The 19,726-nt window shown below is 39.8% G+C and overlaps 1 protein-coding gene across 1 annotated transcript in view; it reads right to left on the bottom strand.

The window, feature by feature from the left end:
• The window catches only part of LOC114052310 (von Willebrand factor A domain-containing protein 3A-like), a 64,776-nt gene that overhangs the window by 39,031 nt on the left and 6,019 nt on the right, over window positions 1-19,726 (bottom strand). The window contains 8 exon segments of the mRNA XM_027874860.1: window positions 2,541-2,606; window positions 3,199-3,307; window positions 4,588-4,713; window positions 7,372-7,478; window positions 11,548-11,646; window positions 16,749-16,803; window positions 18,364-18,441; window positions 18,538-18,660. Of these exon segments, the coding sequence (XP_027730661.1) occupies window positions 2,541-2,606; window positions 3,199-3,307; window positions 4,588-4,713; window positions 7,372-7,478; window positions 11,548-11,646; window positions 16,749-16,803; window positions 18,364-18,441; window positions 18,538-18,660 (763 nt within the window).

Consider the following 19,726-nt stretch of genomic DNA (forward strand, 5'->3'; position numbering starts at 1 on the left):
GCCTTTGACCAAATCACTGCTAGACACCATGACCAAAAGGGAAGGAGAGGGAAAACTCCTCCCCTCCTGAAGGGCTTTTCTCCACAAAGCACTCAGTAGTCGACTCCCCTGGACTCCCCAGGGCTTAGCTATTTAAAGCCTCCAGGGGTATGGGTGATTTGTTAGCTCAGCCAACCGTGTTCTTCCCCTCTTTATCAATTAGAGAGGTTTTCACATTTTGTAAAGGGATCACTGGATATGGCCAACATTTTACAGTTAGTTTAACAGTTTGTTACCCCATTAAAACTTCATTATCCATGACTAACTACATTCTGTGACTAAATCACCTGAGTTGGAGGAGGGAATCTCATTCTCCCTTCTTTACACATTCATTCATTCATTCATTCATGGAGTTGATAATTGTAACCATGGGGATCACCAAAGGAAAGATTGTAGAAAAAGAAGAAAAGAAGGTCATGGATAGAAATTCATTTATGGGATATCAGTATTTAAGAAACCTGAAGAGGATAATAAGCCAGCATAGGAGATAGGGAAGGAATGGGTTCTGGAGAGTACAGTGTCACAGAAACTGAGCTCAGTGAGGAGAGGATAACTGGTCAACAGTGTCAAATATCACAGAGTCCACAACAAGGAGGACAGAAAAAAATGACAACCTGGATTTATTAATTAGGTCATTAATGGCTTTGGAGAGAACTGTTTCTGCAGAATGGTGGTTATGGAAGCCTGACTGTAGAGTTTTGATGCATGAATGGGAGAGGTGGGGAAATAGAAGCATTGAGTGTAAACTACTCTTACTATTTAAAAAAATTAACTAAAAAAGTCAACAAGCATCTATTTTTCTCTCTTCCTCACTGCCAATTAAATAAACAAACAAAAAAGAAAAAGAAAACTTTGGTAACAAATAAACATAGAGCAGCAAAACAACCTCTCCCAATCCCCACTTTGGATTCTTTCTAAAAGTTTGGCAGTAAAGGTAGAGAGATTGAATAACTTGAGGAGGTGAAAAGGGTTAAAGGAAGGAGTTTTTTGGGATAAAGGATTTTTTTAAAGAATGTTTGTTGGTTCAGGGTAAGGATCCAGCAGAGAAAGAGATTGAAAATGCATGAGAGAGAGAGGGATGATTAATGGAGTAAGATCATGGAGGAGATAGGAGGGGATAGGATTGAAGGTACAGGTGGAAGGGTTAGCTTTGGAAATAAAATGTTTGTTGAATTGAATTGTCAAGGAGGAGAGCCATTTCTTCTTTTGAGACTGGAGGGAAGGAGGAAAGGAAAGGAAAAGATACTTAGAAGTTTGGAACAACAAAAGCATGAAATTTACAAAGGACTGCTTCATTTTCAGTAAAGTAATGAGGAAATGATTTGCGAGGAGTGAGTAGAGTTAGAGGTCTGAGCAAAGAGAAGATTTGAAATAGCTAATGGAGGGAATCTGAAAGACAATCAATAAGACAAAAAGAATCTGTGTAGCAGATTCCTTCCCAAGGTGCACTGTACAAAGTAGTCTGATGAAATGTGCATCAGTAAGGGCCCAGTTGAAGCATGATTTTACTGACATTATCAGTACCATTTCATGATTTTCTCTCCAAGCACAAAGTAAGCTACTCATAAGTAGGATAGAGGCTGCAGAATTACCTGGGGTGAATATTAACAAAATAGGGATGACAAAAAGTCAATAGGACCAGGATTCAATGGTGGAGGAAAAGGTGTTATTGAATTAACTAGCATCTTACCATAGATGTAGGCAGCTAGGTGATTCAGTGGATAGAGTACTTGACCTGGAGTCAGGAAAACTAATCTTCCTGAGTTCAAATCTGGCCTCAGACACTTACTAACTGTGTGGGTCTGGGCAAGTCACTTAACCCTGTTTGCCTCAGTTTCCTCATCTGTAAAATAAGCTGGAGAAGAAAAAGACAAACCACTCCAGTATTTTTGTCAAGAAAACCTCAAGGGGCAGGTAGGTGACACAGTGGATAGAGCTCCAAGCCTTGGAGTCAGGAGGACCTAAGTTCAAATCTGGCCTCAGACACTTGACACTTACTAGCTATGTGACCCTGGGCAAGTCACTTAACCCCAATTGCCTCACCAAAAAAAATCCAAAAAACAAAAAACAAAATCAAACCTCAAGCAGAGTCACATTAAGGATTGGACACAACTGAACAACAACAACAAACCATAGATACAAGACAGTATAAGGAAGAGTGTGAGGCCAGAAAAGGGTTGACAGAGGGAGATCATGTTATGGTAAGAGTAAAGGCATCAAAAGAGTGGAAGGACGGAAGACTGCAATCAGAATGAGGAAGTTTAGAGTGGAGGAGGTCAAGTAGTGGTTAGATGGTGACTCAGAACAGCAGTAAGTGAGAGATGAGGGTTGTTCTCTCTGTTGGTGCTTTGGAAGGCCCAAAGGTCATATGTGTACTATGGCCCATATCAATCACTATCGCCATCACCACCACCACCTCAAAAAGAAATCACATACAGTGATTGACCCAGAAACCTGTCTTCTAGGGACAGTCTTGATAGCAAAGAAAGAGGCAGGCTTACCTCTGGAATTAGTGTGTAGCAGTGGTAATGGCCTCCAAGACCTTCTGCAAAGTTCCTGACCACGGCCTACAGTGATGGTGACGGAAGAAAGTTATTGTAAGTCCTGAAGAGAGTAATAATAATAATATTATGGGATTTACAACTCTTGGATAGATCACTGAACCTGGAGTCAGGAAGATCTGAATTCAGATCCAGTCTCAGACACTTATTAGCTTTGGGCAAGTCACTTAACCTCTGTCTGCCTCAGTTTCCTCATGTGTAAACCAGAGATAATAATAGTTCCTCCTTCCCAGGTTGTTGTGAGGATCAAAAGAAATATTTATAATATATTTGGCAAATCTTAAAGCGCTATGTAAATGCTACTACTACTAGTACTGCTATTACCACCACAACTCCTACTACTACTTATTCCCTGGAGCCCAAACACTTCCTTCTTTCATCAATCCAATTTCCACAAATTCATTGCTTCCCATTTTGCAGGAGTGAAAATGGAGGCACAGAGAGGCAGAATTTACAATCAAACTGACATAAGAACTCAAGCCTCTTAACTGTTCCTCCAAGTCAGAGATTAAGTCCAGATCTCTAAGCTGCAATGGTTTTTTTCTGGTTCACTGGGAAACCACCAAATGAGAAGCTTCCTACCATTGTAGGCACTTACCAGGGGCATGTGGTTGCTACATTTATAAGTGACAATCTGGAGGACCATATTCCTTCCCAGGGTGCACTGCAGAATGTAGTCTGATAGAATTTCTGGAGATTGATCTGGGCTGGGGAGAAGGACCGAGGTTCCAATAAGCCAGGTCATAGTCAGACAATTCCAAAGTAAAGGAGTTACTACAAAATGGTATGTTAGATTACTTATGCTCTATGCCTGTGGTTTCCTTCTGAGAAAGGCACCTGAACTTCCTAGGCAGATGGGTCTATACCCAGTTCTCTAATTCTCAGTGTTGTCTCTTCTCTCTCAACATCTTTGGACTGGAATGTCTCAATGATCTTTTTCTCACCATTTTTCACTGGGAAGCTGTCAGAAGTGTGTGCATTTGAAGACACTCATCACAGGTTCCATGCCTGACAATCCTAGTTACTCAGGGACCATTTGAGTGCTTAGATTTAAGAATATCCTTTTTTACATCAACTTTTTCCTCCTCTGCCCACTTATTCTCCTTTTGTAGACATTTAAACAGTGCTGTGTGGGGATATCTTAAAATATATAGTCTGGTGGGCCCAACATTCCTGCCATTAAAATAGTTACATCATAAAAAGAGTGTGTAGAATAATTTCGCATTGCATGCTTCAGAGTGTCTTCTCTAAGGAGATTCTCAAAAATATTCAATTCTTCCTATCTTGTTCTAAAACACTGTGTTCTTAGCTCTAGGATCCATGTAGCTTGGCCTCAAGGAATTTCTACACTTTAGACAAACTCCCTCTAATCAGTGCCATGGGAAAATCAGCATCAAAGAGAAAGCAGAGTTGTACAGGCCAGAGCAAGGGCCAAAGGAAACAGTAAAGGTTTTCATATCATCTCAAGAAAAGACGTTGGTGTTTCCAAGAATGAAAAGAAAATTGCAGTAGGAAGGAAAGTCAAAAATAGTCATGATACAATTTAATTCAAACATAGAACAAACCAGTTGATTAGGTTGATGAGATCAGAGACATGAGTTTAATTCTTTTATAGGCCAATCCTGATACAGATAAGTTAGCTTTGCATAGTTAATAACTTCATCTCTGGTCATAGCATTTCTTGCCTTACCTAACCATTTTGTAAATGCATGCCACTAATCTCTGGCGAGGTAGGAGGAGAGAGTGTGGATTGTTTGGTGGGACCCATTCTTACTATTGGAAACCCAACTTAAAGCAAAATCTGATGGTGGATTAATAGCTCAATTTCATATCTGAAAGATGGCATAATTTTCTAGCAGTAGGACAAAATGTCCATTTAATTTGCCTCAAACTAAGGATACACTCTTACATGCATAGTCTCATGTGCATAGCAAAATGATTTTTTGTCTTGGTTCATATTGTTGTCCATTTGGGAAAAGGAACCTACCAGCTGCCTATGATGATTACCAAGGAATTCAGCTCCTTCTTCATGAGGGCTTTTCTCAGAGCTTGGAGCAAATTGCTTCCTCCACGGGGCTGTAACATCTGTACCCACTCCTTAGCTTCCTGGAGACTGGAGAAAGGATAAAACTGAGACCGAGACCCATATTCCTACTCAACGTCCTGGGAACTATCTGCACTTTCACCCAAAGTATTGAGCTGTCTTTCTTCACTTAAAATGTTTCCTATGGCCTTTGCTACTGACTTGACTCAGAGTGGGAGCTTTCTTAGGGCATGCAATGGACTGGCTTTGGATCGGCACAGAGCCATAAGCTTTCATAACTGAGATAAAGAGAAAGATGAAGCAGATGACAGAAATGAACTTTATTCAGGTACTTGTGACTTGATTAGGATTAGATTGTCACTACAGCTAAGTTGATATCTGGTTTCCTTTAAGATAGGCTCAGGGAAAAAAGTTATGCAAAATGTCATCAGCAGCAGCACAAAAAACTTATTGAGCTCCTTTGGGCTGTCTGGTGAAGCCTATGGGCCCCTTCTCAGAAGAATGTTTTTATTTTTCAATAATATGTTATTTTTTCCACTTATATGTAAAGACAATTTTTAACATTCATTTTTTAAACATTTTCAGTTCCAAATTTTCTCCCTCCCTCCCCCCCCTACTCCAAGACAGTAAGTAATTTGATACAGGTTATATATATGCAATCATATAAAACATATTTCCATATTAGTCATGTTGTGAAAGAAGAAACAGACCAAAAGAAAAAAACATGAAAAAAAATAAAGTGAAAAATAGCATGCTTTGATCTGCATTCAGACTCTAGTTCTGTTTCTGGAATTTGAATAGTATTTTTCATCATGAGTCCTTTGGAATTGTCTTGGATCATTGTATTGCTGAGAATAGCTAAGTCATTCACAGGTGATCATTGCATAACGTGGCGGTTACTGTGTACAATGTTCTCCTGGTTCTGTTCACTTCACTCAGCATCAGTTCGTGTAAATCTTTCTGGGTTTTTCTGAAATCAGCCTGCTTGTCATTTCTTATAGCACAATCGTATTCCATTACAATCATATACCACAGTTTGTTCACCATTCCCCAATTGATGGGCATCCCCTCAATTTCCAAGTTTTTGCTAACCACAAAAAGAGCTGCTATAAATATTTTTGTACACATAGGTCCTTCCCCCCACCTTTTTTCTCTCTTTGGGATACAGACCTACTAGTGGTATTGCTGGATCAAAGAGTATGCACCATTTGATTGCCCATTGGGCAAGAAGAATGTTTTTAAATGCATAAAATAAAAATACAGAGGATTTTAAAGGAAACCAATATATTGCAATACAATTATCAAAATATTTTAAAAAACCACACACAGAGACCCCCTGAAATTTATCCATGGACCCCTCAGGGATCTGTGCACCCTTAGTTAAAGATGTCTGATCTATATCAGGGGACTCTATAAGTTTTTAACATTAGGCAGACACAAACGCTGGGCTGGTTGGTTGTTGTCCTTCATTCTCAAAGAGGACCAAAATGACATCACTATGTTGGAGTCAAGGTACAGCGTGTCTGACTGCGACTGATCAGACCAATATGAGCTCAGAAGGCTCTACCACAGGTCAGGCTCAAATAGTCCACGTGAACATTTGGAGTGGAGATGTCTCTAAATTTGCACATCTCACATTTCTTTTGAGCTACTACAATTATCCTTCACTCATAGAGCACAATGCCTTCGTCGATGTGGGCATGCCATCCATGCTGGGTGCTCCTTTGCTCGTGCCTCCCAAGTCATGCAATCTGATTCCAAAGTTCAGAGAGACCTTGAGAATGTCCCTGTATCACTTCTTCTGACCACCACATGAGTGCTTGCCTTCTGTAAGGTCTCCATAAAATAGTCTTTTAGGCAAACATACATTTGGCATTTGAACAGCCCATCAGAGTTGTGCTCTCTGCAGTAGAATTTGAATGGTTGGCACTCAAACTTTAGATAGGGTAGTGTGGTTGGCTGCACTGGGTGCAACCCAGGGATTGGGGCTCAGAGGTACCAGGACTTTGTGCTCTGCAAATCAGAAGTGTGCCTTCACATGGAAAAGACCTTTTTCCATCTAGGGCAGGAGTTCTTAATTTGGAGACTGTGAACTTATTTTAAAAAATATTTTGAAAGTGGCATTTCAGTATAATTGCTTTCCTTTATAATCCAATGTATTTTATTTTGTGCATTTAAAAACTTTCTTCTGAGAAAGGGTCCATAGGTTCATCAGATTGCCAGAGAGTACCCTGAAAAAAAAAAGGTGAAGATTTCTTGGTTTTTTTGTGTGACTTCACATGTAAAATCGATATCATATTGCTTGCATTCTAAGGACTGGGGGAGGAGGGAGAGAGAGAATTTGGAACTCAAAATTTTAAAAAATGAATGTTATAAAAATTTTTACATGTAAATGGGAAACATTTAACAAAATAAATAGAAATACATTTTAAATAGATTTCTTGCTAAGAAATTCTTGGTCCTTGGAATTTACTCTGGTTTCAGAAGTTCTAGCTATTCCAGTCGTTGCAGGGCTTTGTCTCCTGACTTTCTATCTAGTGTGCTTCTTGCTCCCCATTCTTCCATGAGAATACATGAATGGTTTTCAATCTCACTGTTGGAGGGGCCTCCCCACTTTGACTTGAACCAGATCTACTGAAGCATGGAAGCACTCCCACCATCTTGCTTTCCTTGGTCCATCCTGTTCTGATTGTTTTAAATGTCACCACTGTTGGAGGCAGCACTCACTTGGACTTATTGACTTTCACTGGATTTGGCCAGAGGACTGAGGGATGGGTGCCAAAGGAGAGAAGGTACAAGTGTTCTTTTTTGCTCAGCTGCTCATCTATAAGACTCTGCAGGACAAAAGGAAATAATGAAACCAAAGAACTTGAGAGTTGGAAGGGACTTTAGAAGTCGTCTAGTCCAATCTCCCACCCACAGACAAAGGAATAAAAAATACCCTTCCAGATTGGCATGTGGTTTAAAAAAAAAAAAAAAAACCTCCTCAGGATCCATTTAAAGAAGGTATTCACACCACACCGGGCTCTGACTCCACTGACTCTCCCTTATCAAACTAAGAGCTTATTGTGAGCAAGGACTGTCTTTTGCCTTTCTTTATATCCCCTGTGCTTAACACAGTACCTGGCACGTAGGAGGAGCTTAATAAATGTTTGTTGACTAACTGACTTACTCATAGAGTATTAGAGTTAGACAGCATCATAGAAGTCCTCCTATCCAAAATCCCATTGCATGTTAGAATCTAATTCCTAAACAAGATTTATCCAGCCTTTGACTACCTCGAGGATGGGAAAGTCATTACCTCACAAGGCAGCCCATTCCATTTTTAGACAGATTTGTCAGGAAAATCTTCCTTCTCCTGAACTGAAATCTGTTTCTCTGTAACTTCTACCAACTGTCCCTAGTTTTGCCCTCTGGAGCCAAATAGAACAAGTCTACTTGTGATGGAATGGATCAGTTTCAATCTAAATCCATCTGGGAACTGTGTCTTTTTTTTAATGTGTGAAACTGAAACACTGAAAATTCATTGCTCCAAGGCATCCAGATTAGTCACTGTCAGAGAAAGAACATCATCTTCTTTTAAACTGGAAAGATTCACAAAGAAAAAAAAAAAATCAGGGTATCTAATGACATCAACCTTATGAACAGACCTATGTGGGTCTCCAATGGCGTTCCTTTTAATTTATTTAAGTTGTGAGCAGATGACCAGGTTCCAGGAAAGAAATGCTTAAATTTGAGGGAAACAGAATAGTAGTTCCATTCATTTCCTTCCCATTGTATTTCCATGATGGAGGATAGATTGGTGACTAGGGTGCTATTTCAACAGCTGCCAGGGATTAATTTTTAGTCTTATTCTCTGGTTGTCTGGGGGGCAATGGGTCCCCATGGGTTGCGTGTTTTGGCAAGCTGATTGCTCATGCTGTCAACACCACAGTTTGTATCTCCATTCACTCTTGCTCATCCTTGCAAAAAGTTCTCTCCTAGGCATCAACCTCCTCTGATGTACTTTATTTGTTGCTCTTTGAATTTGATCTGTTAGGTCTGCCCTCAGAGAAAACGTGAATGAGAGAAGCAGAAAGATGGGGTCCTTAAAGGTGAGGCCCATAGTATCTCAGAGAGAGGTGGGCTGGGATCTTCCTAGAACCCAAACATATGACATACAGCCTTTGGATCAAATGTGGCCTGTCTGCCTCCAAGATATGGCCTTTTTGGGATTTTTAGGAAACATTTTTAAAAATCTAATTAGCATATATAACAGTAAAGCTTATTACTTCCATTGTGTAACTGATTGTCAGTCATACATCAATTAGTAATAGAAACTGAGAGCACTAGACTTGGAGCCAGACTTGAAGACCTGAGTTTGAATCCTAATTCAGACACTTATTAGTTGTGTGACTCTGGGAAAGTCACTTAATTTTTCTGAACCTTAGTTTCCTCATCTATAAAATGAGGATTAAACTTCACCTATCTCATAGTGTTGTGGTAAAGGATCAAATAAGGTAAAATATGTAAAGTACTTCACAAACCTTAAAGGGATATATAAATGATAGCTATTATTATTATGCAATCAGATTAATATGGCCTGTACACTTAATAGATTTATGATCACACAACCTACTACTGAAAACTTGGGAGGCCCTTATCATGATGACATCCTTTAGGTATTTCAGTAGGTAAACTATTGTCCTCATTTTTTCTTTGTAAATATTCTTGGTTTGAAGGAAAATGACATAGCCTTATCATGGAATATGGTTATCTCCTGCCAACTTAAAAGAAATGAAAGGGAACACTACCTAAAACCCATGTGGGTCCATGGGTCAATATTATTGGATCTTATTTAAATGAAATCCTTTAGGTATTGGAATAAGTAAACTTATCCTGATTTTTTTTCTTTCAGAATATTCCTGATTTAAAGGAACATACTATGCTGTACCATTGACACTGACTGATCTGGATACTTTGGAGAAGTATCTTAGCATGGGGCTTCCAACCAGGTCAAGCATAACACATTCTATCAGTGTGGTTGCAGAGCACACAGTCAGTCTCCAGGCAACCTGGCAGTGCTATATACTCCTCTCTGGGCCCAATGACCTCAGGAGGGAAATCCTCCTCCCATCTAAACTCTCATTATTGACTTATACTATCAACAATCCCTCTCCCAGATGGATAATCTTTTCTGGAGGTTGAAAGTATCTCTAAGGAGAAGTTGTATCATGCCACATTCTGTAGAATCAGAGATTTAGAGCTGAAAGGGACTTTAGAGGCCATTGAATACAATCTGCTGATTTTACAGATAAGGAAACTGAAGAATGGAAGAGGTTAAGTGATTAGTGTCTGAGGCAGAATTTGAACCCAGCTCTTTTTTTACCCATCCCCTGTCCACTGCCTACATCACACTGCCTGTCAAAAAATTCCACAAGCAGAGGATGGTGGGTAAAGTGACAGGAATTAGTGTCCAATAGGATTCATCCTAACTGAAGGCATGATCCATTTATGGGCTCACAATTCTTGGAGGGAATCACTTGAAATGAACTGTAATAGAGGTGCCATTTCACCATGCAAGTGGAATTGAGGTGAGAATCTTAGAAAATCTGACTGCAATTACTATTGCAAACACAATAAATTTTTGTCTGTTTGATATCTTAGTGTTAATGAACCATTCTTGTTGAAAAACAAACAAACAAACAACAAAACACCAATATCAGAAATCTCCCTTTGTGGATTTTTACAGTTGAGCCTATTTTGCAAATTTGATGTTAACCTCCTACTCCTCTAATTCCCGTCATTCCGAATAACACACAGACATTCAAGCCTGGAGGGAAACCTCTTTCCCCTGCTGCCCCTCCCATACACTCATCCCTCTCCAGTTTAGTAGTATGGTACAGTGGAAAATGTCTGGATGGAACCCGAATTTGGAGTCAAGAGGCTCTGTGTTCTAATCCTACCTCTGCCATGTATCACCTATCAGACCTTGGGCAAGTTGTTTAACCTTTCTTGTCTTCAGTTCCCTGACTATAAAATGGTGTCTAACTAGATCAGGGGTTCATAACCTTGGGTGCACAGACCCCTTAGAAGTCTGTGAACTTAGATGGATGGGAAAAATTACATCTTTATTTTTACTAACCTTTGGTGTCCCTGGTAATCCTATGCATTTTATTTTATGTTTTTAAAAACATTGTTAGAAGTGGTCCATAGGCTTCACTAGACTGCTCAAGGGATCTGGAACACAAAAAATTAGAAACCCCTGCCCTCGGTGGTCTTTAGCAAGGTCCCTTCCAGCTCTAAATCTATGATATCCAGTCCCTATCCTCCTCTGCCTGCACCTCCTCCTTTGGCAAATTGTTAAGAAACTTTCCTTCATCCTTGATTTCTCTGCCCTCAAACATCTCTTTATCCTTCATCACCTTCTCCATTGTTGATTGCATTTCTTATGCTACCTGACTTTAGAAGGAGACACCGTCTTATTCCTGGTTTCCCATTTACCCCCTGAATCCTAGCTTGCTTTACCCTTTTGCTAGTCAAGAACTTCTTCCTGTAATGCCTAGAACTGTTTCTTAACTTATCTCCCACTCTCAAAGTCTTTCCGTCCTTTCATAGCTCAGCTGGAGGCTCTTCCATTAAGCTTTCCTTATGCACCCAGCTCAAAGTGACTCTCTGTCTTGTCTCATTTCTTCTATGTGCTCATCACATTCTAATTCCCATCGTGGTTATTTGCACAAAGCTCTGGATTGTAAACTTTCTGAGGGCAGGGAGTGATTTTTGTTGTTGTTGTTTTAAACTTAATAGAGGTCTCTATGGCCTAGCAAAGTCCCTTGAAAATGGCAGGTGCTTCATGAATATTTGTTATTGACCTGAGGAAGGCAGAGTTGCTTTTTTTTTTTCTAGTTTAGAAGAGCTACTTACCAACAAGTCACGTTGGAACTCCTGCTTTTGAAAGTGACAGCTACTGTTTGAAACGTCCACCAGGACTCCGACTTTAGTCCCCTTTAGGAGGCCAAACATCTAAAGGCAAAGAAGTCTGTTGAATCAATGAATCAGCGGCACCTTATATAAGGTGTCCCAAAAGTCTTTGTGCAGTTTTAAGCTATTTAAACTTGGACTGGCACTAAGACTTTTTTGAAGGCACTAAGACTTGAGCTATTAAAGCTAAGACTGCACCAAGAATTTTGGGACACTCTGTACTTCTCTGATTATCAGACTCTGAGAAGCTCTAGAGATTTAACAGTTTCCTTCATTTAATCCTGAGACCCAAAGTGTACTGTCTCCGTTAAGGTGCTTGCTACCGAGGCAGAAGAACTGGAACCCCAGAGCTGGCTCAGTGCTACTTGCTTCTGTTTCTTGTCAGAAGATGGTGCTAAGATGAGGCTAAAACTTTGTCCCCCATCTGCCTCCATGCCTATTCCTCCAGTCCGGGGATTATTCTTTTTCTAGAAGTAATGCTGATGTTGATACCATACAGGACATTAGCCTGGGGTGTGTGTGTATGTGTGTGCGTGTGTGTGTGTGTGTGTGTGTGTGTGTGTGTGTGTGTGTTGCCTTTCTTTGTATCCCCAGAGCTTAGCACAGTGCCTGGAACATAGAAAGTGTTTCATAAATACTAGCTGACTGGCTGAAGCCAAGCCCTGGGTTTGATTGACTCCTTTAAAAAAATCTGTGAGGATGTCCAAGTCTGGCACATTCTCAGAGTCTATAAAACACCACTGAGGTATAAAAATATTGTTGAAGAACTCAATCAGAACAGATCTGGAGGCCTCTGCCTTAGAAAGCCACAGAGACAGGTCACAATAGGTCACGACATAAAGCAACTCTCCTCTCCCAAAGCCACAAATCAGCAGCTAGGCTAATTTACCATAAGTCGTATTCTGCTCATGTGGACCTTCTCTTTTTTTTTAGATTTTTTATTAATTTATTTTGATTTATCAACAATCACTTCCATATGCTTTTGACTTTAAAATTTTTCTCCCCCTTCCTCCCCACCACCCTCCCCAAGATGGCGCATAATCTGATATAGGCTGTACATATACATTCCTATTAAACATATTTTCACATTAGTGATGTTGTAAGTAAAAATTAGGATCAGTAGGAAGAACCACCAGAAAGAGGAAACAAAACTCAACAGAAGAGAAAAAAATAGCAATTCAACTTCCATAGTTCTGTCTTTGGATGTGGATAGCATTTTCCATCACGAGGCCTTTGGAGATGTCTTAGATCCTTGTACTGCTGGAAAGGGTTAAGTTTATTAGTATTGGTCATTGCACAATGTGGCTGTTATTGTGTATATTATTCTCTTGGTTCTGCTCACTTCACTCAACATCAGACCATATAAGTTTTTCCAGGTTTTTCTGAAGTCAGCCTGTTCATCATTTCTTATAGCACAATAGTATTCCATTACATTCATATACCACAGGTTGCTCAGCCACTCCCCAATTGATGGGCATTCTCTCAATTTCCAATTCTTTGCCACAACAAAAAGAGCTACTATGAATATTTTTGTACACATGGGTTCTTTTCCCATTTGTATGATCTCTTTGGGATATAGCCCTAGAAGTGCTATTGCTGGGTCAAAGGGTATGCACATTTTGATAGCCCTTTGGGCATAGTTCCAAATTGCTCTCCAAAATGGTTGGATCATTTCACAACTCCACCAACAATGCATTAGTGTTGCAATTTTCCCACATCTTCTCCACATTTATCATTTTCCTGTTTTGTCACGTTGGCTCATGTGGACCCTCTCTTGCCCTAGACCTGCCATGCTTAGAGCAGAAATGCTTGCACATGGAGAGAGTTTCTGGAGAAAAACAAAGAATATGGAATCCCAGGGGGTGCTTTGTGGGCTCCTTGTCACTCTCAGTTTCAAGGCTCTGCTAAAGACAAATCTCCCAGTCTTGTTGGACTTCATCCTGATCTCAAAACCTGGACCCATTGGTTAGGGTTGTCTTTAGTGCCCAGGTGAATTATATAGCCATTCGGCCCTTTGCTCAGATAAAACTTCATACAATAAGATTAATTAGGCATTATTACTCACAATCCTAATAGTGATAGACAGTTTGCAAAGCATTGTGCTCACAACAACTCTGCAAGGTAGGGTACTCTAAATATTATTAGCTCCATTTTACAGATTAAGAAACTAAGGTTTCATGACATCAAGGGACTTAAAGTTACAACCTGGTGACTGACTGAGCTGGGACTTGAACCAAGGTCTTCTGACTTCAAAGCCAGTGATCTTTCTGTAATATAAACTTACAACAAACCTAACCCAACCCTTATTTTGCAGGGAAGGAAACTGAGGCCCATAGAGTTTTAAATGACTTATCTAAGGACATACAGCAATTCAGTGGCTAACCTGGGACTATCCTTTAGATATTTTCCTGACTGTCAGGAAGATTAACTCTCATTTATCCAGAGAGCTTGAAGATAAGGTTTGTGGACTATCCAGGTCCCTCTAGTTCTCTAGCCTCTTCTGCCCACACTATGGTTATTTCTAAACTTGTTAGCACCTAAACTATTAGGGTACAGAAGCAGGAATTGTCTGCTCTTTGCCAATAGTTTCAATAGAAATATTGATGTTGTTACTACTATTGGGCAAATTTGTGTTTTTGGATCATCCCTTTGTTTCATCCTTCTGTGCTTTCTTTGCCATGGCAGTCCAAAGTGTCTGTGATATAGCCAGTCATCCATTAGATAATAAAGCAGTTAGATGGCACAGTGGATGGAGTACTGGACATGGAGCCAGGAAGGCTTGAGTTCAAATACAACCTCAAACACTTTCTAAACTGTGTGACCACGGGCAAGTCACTTAACCTTTGTTAGCCTCAGTCTCCTCATTTGTAAAATGAGGATAATAAACAGCACCTACCTCCCAGGGTTATTGTGAGGATCAAATGAGATAATATTTATAAAGTGCTTTGCAAACCTTAAAATACTATATAAATGCTATCTGTGATAATAATAAATTATATCATTAAGGAAAGGGAACTTCCTTTAATCTATAGGATATACCCAAGCAAGAAACTGGATTTCATCTTTAATAGGTAGCCAGCACCTTAATCTCATAGGGTCACCTACTTTTTTTTGGGTTAGGAAGGGTGGGAAGTTTTGATGTCAGCTTGAGAATTAGAGAAACAGATACACTCATACATTTCTGGGGGAACTGCAGATTAGCAAAACTTTTTTTTCTCTGTGTGTGGGTAATCTGATAGAATATGAAATCACAAAAATTAAAATTATAGTGTAACATGAAAATTTGATCTAATAATCTCATTATTGAGAATATCCCTAACCCTGGGAATATACAAAAAGTATATTTTCTACCATCTACACTGCTTATTTTTTGCTTCACCATCAGCCCCGCTCCCCACCCCTCCATGATAAACTCATCACCAGAGATTGCTTCAACTTTGATACTCACACTTCATCAGTACCTCCAGTTGCCTCTATCCTTCTATCAGAGGGTTGGAGAGTGGAGCAAAACATTCCTCCCAAAGTTTTCTTTTGAAGAGAGCTCAGAAGCTCAGCCAGCTGTTCATTTCCCACCAGATTCGCTGCTTGGTTTTGACTCCATGGCATCATCATGCCCCAGCGGCAGTGTGTACCCTCTGCCCACCTCCCCCTTTCAGCTTCCTGTGTGTTGCCTTCCCCTGTTAAGATTACTAGCACAGGGACTGTCTTTTTCTTATTTGCATCTCCAGTGCTTAGTGCCTGGAACATGGAAGGTGCTAAATAAATGTTTATTGTCTTGTATTTTAAGTGTCATAACATTAAAAAAAATGACTACCAGTGTGACTTGGGGCAAGTCACTTAACCTTCTGGATCTTAGTCAAACAAACAATGGTATATCAGAGTAGCTGATTGAAATGGGCGAGTGAAAAGAAGAGAAGGGCTGGGCACGTGATGAGGACAAGGCACAGTGGGTAGACTGCCCCAGTGCTCCTACTGGTATCCTCCAGATGTGAGGAGAAATTGAGGAATGCACTCAGCATGTTGTTGGGTGGACCCCACCCTGTGGTTAACTTAGGGGAGGACAGGGAAGGAGTCACACATGGGCAGGCATGGATGGCTTGTTGGAGGTTACTGGTTGCATTGTTGGAGGGAAGATGCAAATTCATAAGATCACAGATCCATTTGATGACATGAATGTAAGAGGATACTATTGTGCTATTAAAATGACAAGTATGAGGAACATAAAAAATGAATTTTTCTATAAGAAGTATTGCAAAATGGTGAAAACAGAATCATAAGAATATATACTCTGTCTATAACTACCTAAAAGGAAAATATATACAGAAATGGAGAACAAGGATATTGAGGGGTAAAAAGCTGTTCTTAGTTAATATATAAATTAACTTAAATAAATAGTTGGTAACAAATAATGTATAAATTAAATAGTTGGCAATATATCAAGTATATATGATATATATGTACATATATTTCTAATTGGTTTTGTTAGTCTAAAGTATATATTATGTATATATAATAAATAATATATTGATATTTTATAATAATAAATATTTTAAATGTATTATTTAAAAATTTTTGAAATGCCTTCAAATTAAGGGTTCAAGGAAGACTGCTGATTTTTTTAATGAAACATTATTATGATATGCTATTGTTAGACTCATGAATATTATATTTAATAAAATAATGAATAGTAACACAAAGTAAAATACATTATAGTTACAGAGTAGTTTATGCCCTTTATCTTGGTGGATCCTCACAGCAATCCCTTTGGCGGATGAATCAGAAATTTTATTTATGCCCATTATACAGATGATGAAACTGAAGCTCAGAGAAGTTAAATGACTTCTTTACCTACCAGATTGCTTATAAGTGCCAGATTTGAACCCAGGACCTCTAGTTTTAAGTCAGCTTTGACTATGGCCTTGAGGTGAAAAGATGAGAATAAGGGGCAGCTAGGTGGCTCAGTGGATAGAGCATCAGCCCTGGAGTCAGGAGGACCTGAATTCAAATTTGGCCTTAGATGCTTACTAGCTGTGTGACCCTGGGCAAGTGCTTACCCCCAACTGCTTCCAAAAAAAAAAAAGAAAAGAAAAGAAAAGAAAGAGAAGAGAACAAACGGGGCAAAGAGCAAAGCTTGCTTTTGTTACCTTCCTGCTGCCTTCCGTGAACCACTGAATTCTTTTCTGAAACGTTTCAATAGCTCTGTCAAGACACAAGCAAAGCTGTGAAAAATCTTGCCCACTGACTTTTACTTCTACGTCACACTTTTAACTTTTTTAAAGTTTTTTTTTCATATCCATGTCACATTTGTTCTTAAGAACAGCTCTGTGAAGTTGGCACAAGACATAATATGATCCCCATTTTGCAGCCCTGAAATGCTCAAGTGACTTGCCCCAGGTCAGTGGAAGAACCAGAACTTGCACTCGTGCCTTCTCATCTCTTTTTACTGTCTCCCTGACCCTATTCCTCATACTTAGTTTGTTTTAGTGGGAGATGCCCCCGGCTCTGATGTGTTTGTCCCCTAGTTACCTTCAAAATGGGATACGCTGTTTCAATTAATGATTCAAAATACCTTGTCCACAGGAAGGTTCGATGGAGGATGCTTAAAGTCATCTTTGACGCTTCTCTCTCCTCCTCACAACCAATCACCAGGTTTCTTCAGGTTCTCCTTCAGAATGTTTGGGGCCCATCATTTCCTCTCTATTTCTGCTATTCACACGCCAGGCCAGGCTTTCGTAATAATTTCATGCCTATATTACTGTTTTAGTTGAATGGTCCAGTCTCTTCTGCCATCTATCCATTTGGCGCATGGTTGAGACTGTATTTTTTTTTTTCTAAAAAATGCTGCTCTCATTGTGTAATTCTCCCAGTCAGAAGTTTTCAGTGGTTTTCCCATTACCTACAGGACAAAGCCCTAGTTCCTTAGTCCCACACTTTGGACCCATCTTCACTTTTTTATCTTCTACCAGTTTTCCACATGGAAAGTCTGCTTCTGGACCCGATTGCTTCACCATCTATGGAACAAGCCGTTCTTCTTCCCAACGCTGAGCCTTTACCTGTTAACCTGTTCCTTCTGCTCAGGATGCTCTCACTCTTCTCCATCTTTCAGGGATGGAGCACCACTTATTTGGTGCTTAGTGAAAGGTCTGAGGATCATAGGATCTTGGACCTCGAGCCGAGGTCATCTAGTCCAGCCTCATCATTTTCCACAACAACAACAGTGGCTGACTCCAGAGCTCATTTCATTTTGCCCTCACAATGCTAATTAACTCCTACATCTCATATCTTTCCCCTTCCTTCCCCTTCCTGTTCTACCTTCCTACCTCCCAGCAACAAGATTACAGACCCCTTGGGGACAGGAGCATTGTCTGGCATGCTCTTACATCCATAACACTTAAAGTAGTGTGGAATGTTGTAGGAATCTAGCAAGCTTAGATCGTAAGCTCCTTGAGGGCAGGGACTGTCTTTTGCTTATTTTTGTATCCCCAGTGCTTAGCATAGTGCCTGGCATATAGTATATGTTTTATCAATGTTAATTGAATGAATTGAATAGTACAAATCCTTTGAATTAGTCAACTATCTAGATGAATGGCTTAAAACAAGCAAAACTCTGCATGGGCAAAGTGTCCAGAAGGAAAGAATTCCAACGAATTTATTTGAGAGAGCCTAGCACAAGGCCTTATGGAAAGGTGCAGCATTTAAAATATTATCTCTTGAAATGAAATGTTACACATGCTTCTTAGCTGCTGGGGCTGTACTTACTCAGAAAGTCTTGATTCAAAGAGGTTGACAGCCTTGATTGGAAAGTGGATTTTCTGCATGATGCTGCTGTTCTTGTTTCTAAAGGGAGAATATGTCATTATGAACTGCTGTCCTTCCTTGGGGAAAGTGGAGGGATGGAAGCAGGGAAGGTTATTTTTTAAATTTCAGACTTACAGAATAGCTGTGCCCTGGCTGATCAGATCCAACAATGTAAGCTTCTGGTATGTCAAATTGTGAGTGTCAAACCATTCTTCTGAGCCTTTCTTAGGTGGGGTCTGGGGCTCTTTTTCATGTCCTTTCTGAAGGATGGGAGCCAGGAGCAAATTAGCAGTTAAAGGAGAGGGTATAGGTGGAGAGGTTCCCCTGGTTTCCTTTGCACTAATACCCAGGTGATGCCCACCTTACCTAGTTCCAAGCCCAGGAAAATATTCACAGTCACCTCACAGGAAGGCAGGTGTTTACAAGAGGTATCACTCAAAAAATGCTTGTGTCCTGGGTGAGTTCCAGGAGCTGTACCCCTTGCCTCAGTCTCCTGCCTCAACGTACAGAGCCATTACCATTTCTGAATTATTCATTTGGTATTTACCATTTGCTCCCTATGTTGTCAATTATCTTTTCTTGTGTCAGGGTAAGACTGTTTCTTATTTTTCTTTGTACCCACAAAACATCTAATATGATGCTATGCACATAATAGGTGTCTAATAATGTTTGCTGGTTCTTTGAAAACAATGTTCCTTCTCTGACAATGCCCAAAACTAACTAGATAAAGCATTCCAAATATTAATCTTTCAACATTCTTGAGTGTCTACAGTGTGCAGAGCTCTACGGGAGGACATATAAGAAAGAACAGATAAGATTGTCATGCTTAAGAAGTTTGAAGCAACTTCAGACATACTAATTCAATGCAATTCAACAAGCATTTACTAAGCCTGTGCTAGGAATTGGAGATACTCAGTCTAATGGATATTTGATCTCATGAATTTGGAAGTTTCCTCCTTTCATTGTTGTGAAAATCACAATCCAGCCAGGCCTGGCCATCCTGTGCTATATTTCTTGCCCAAGTCTGTCACTAAGTTTGCCACAGGGGGTCCGCTCCACATGCTTGGAGACCTTCCTTGCTCTCTCCTACATAACAACAGTTTCAGGGGAATTGAATTCTCTGTCTGCTTTTCATCTCGTTTAATTTCTTAATGTTATCTATTACTCCCATTTTTCTTCAGAGTTCCTCATTGGTTATGTGTCACATTCTACCCACATTCATCATGTATCTTTCCATTTTCCTTTGTATGATACTGACTTTTAAAATTCTTTTGACTGTTGTATTCCATGTCTTACTGCCATATAGCAACACATAGAGGATGCT

The sequence above is a fragment of the Vombatus ursinus genome, unplaced genomic scaffold (assembly GCF_900497805.2).
Source record: "Vombatus ursinus unplaced genomic scaffold, bare-nosed wombat genome assembly UNPS02014807.1, whole genome shotgun sequence".
NCBI classification, from domain to species: domain Eukaryota; kingdom Metazoa; phylum Chordata; class Mammalia; order Diprotodontia; family Vombatidae; genus Vombatus; species Vombatus ursinus.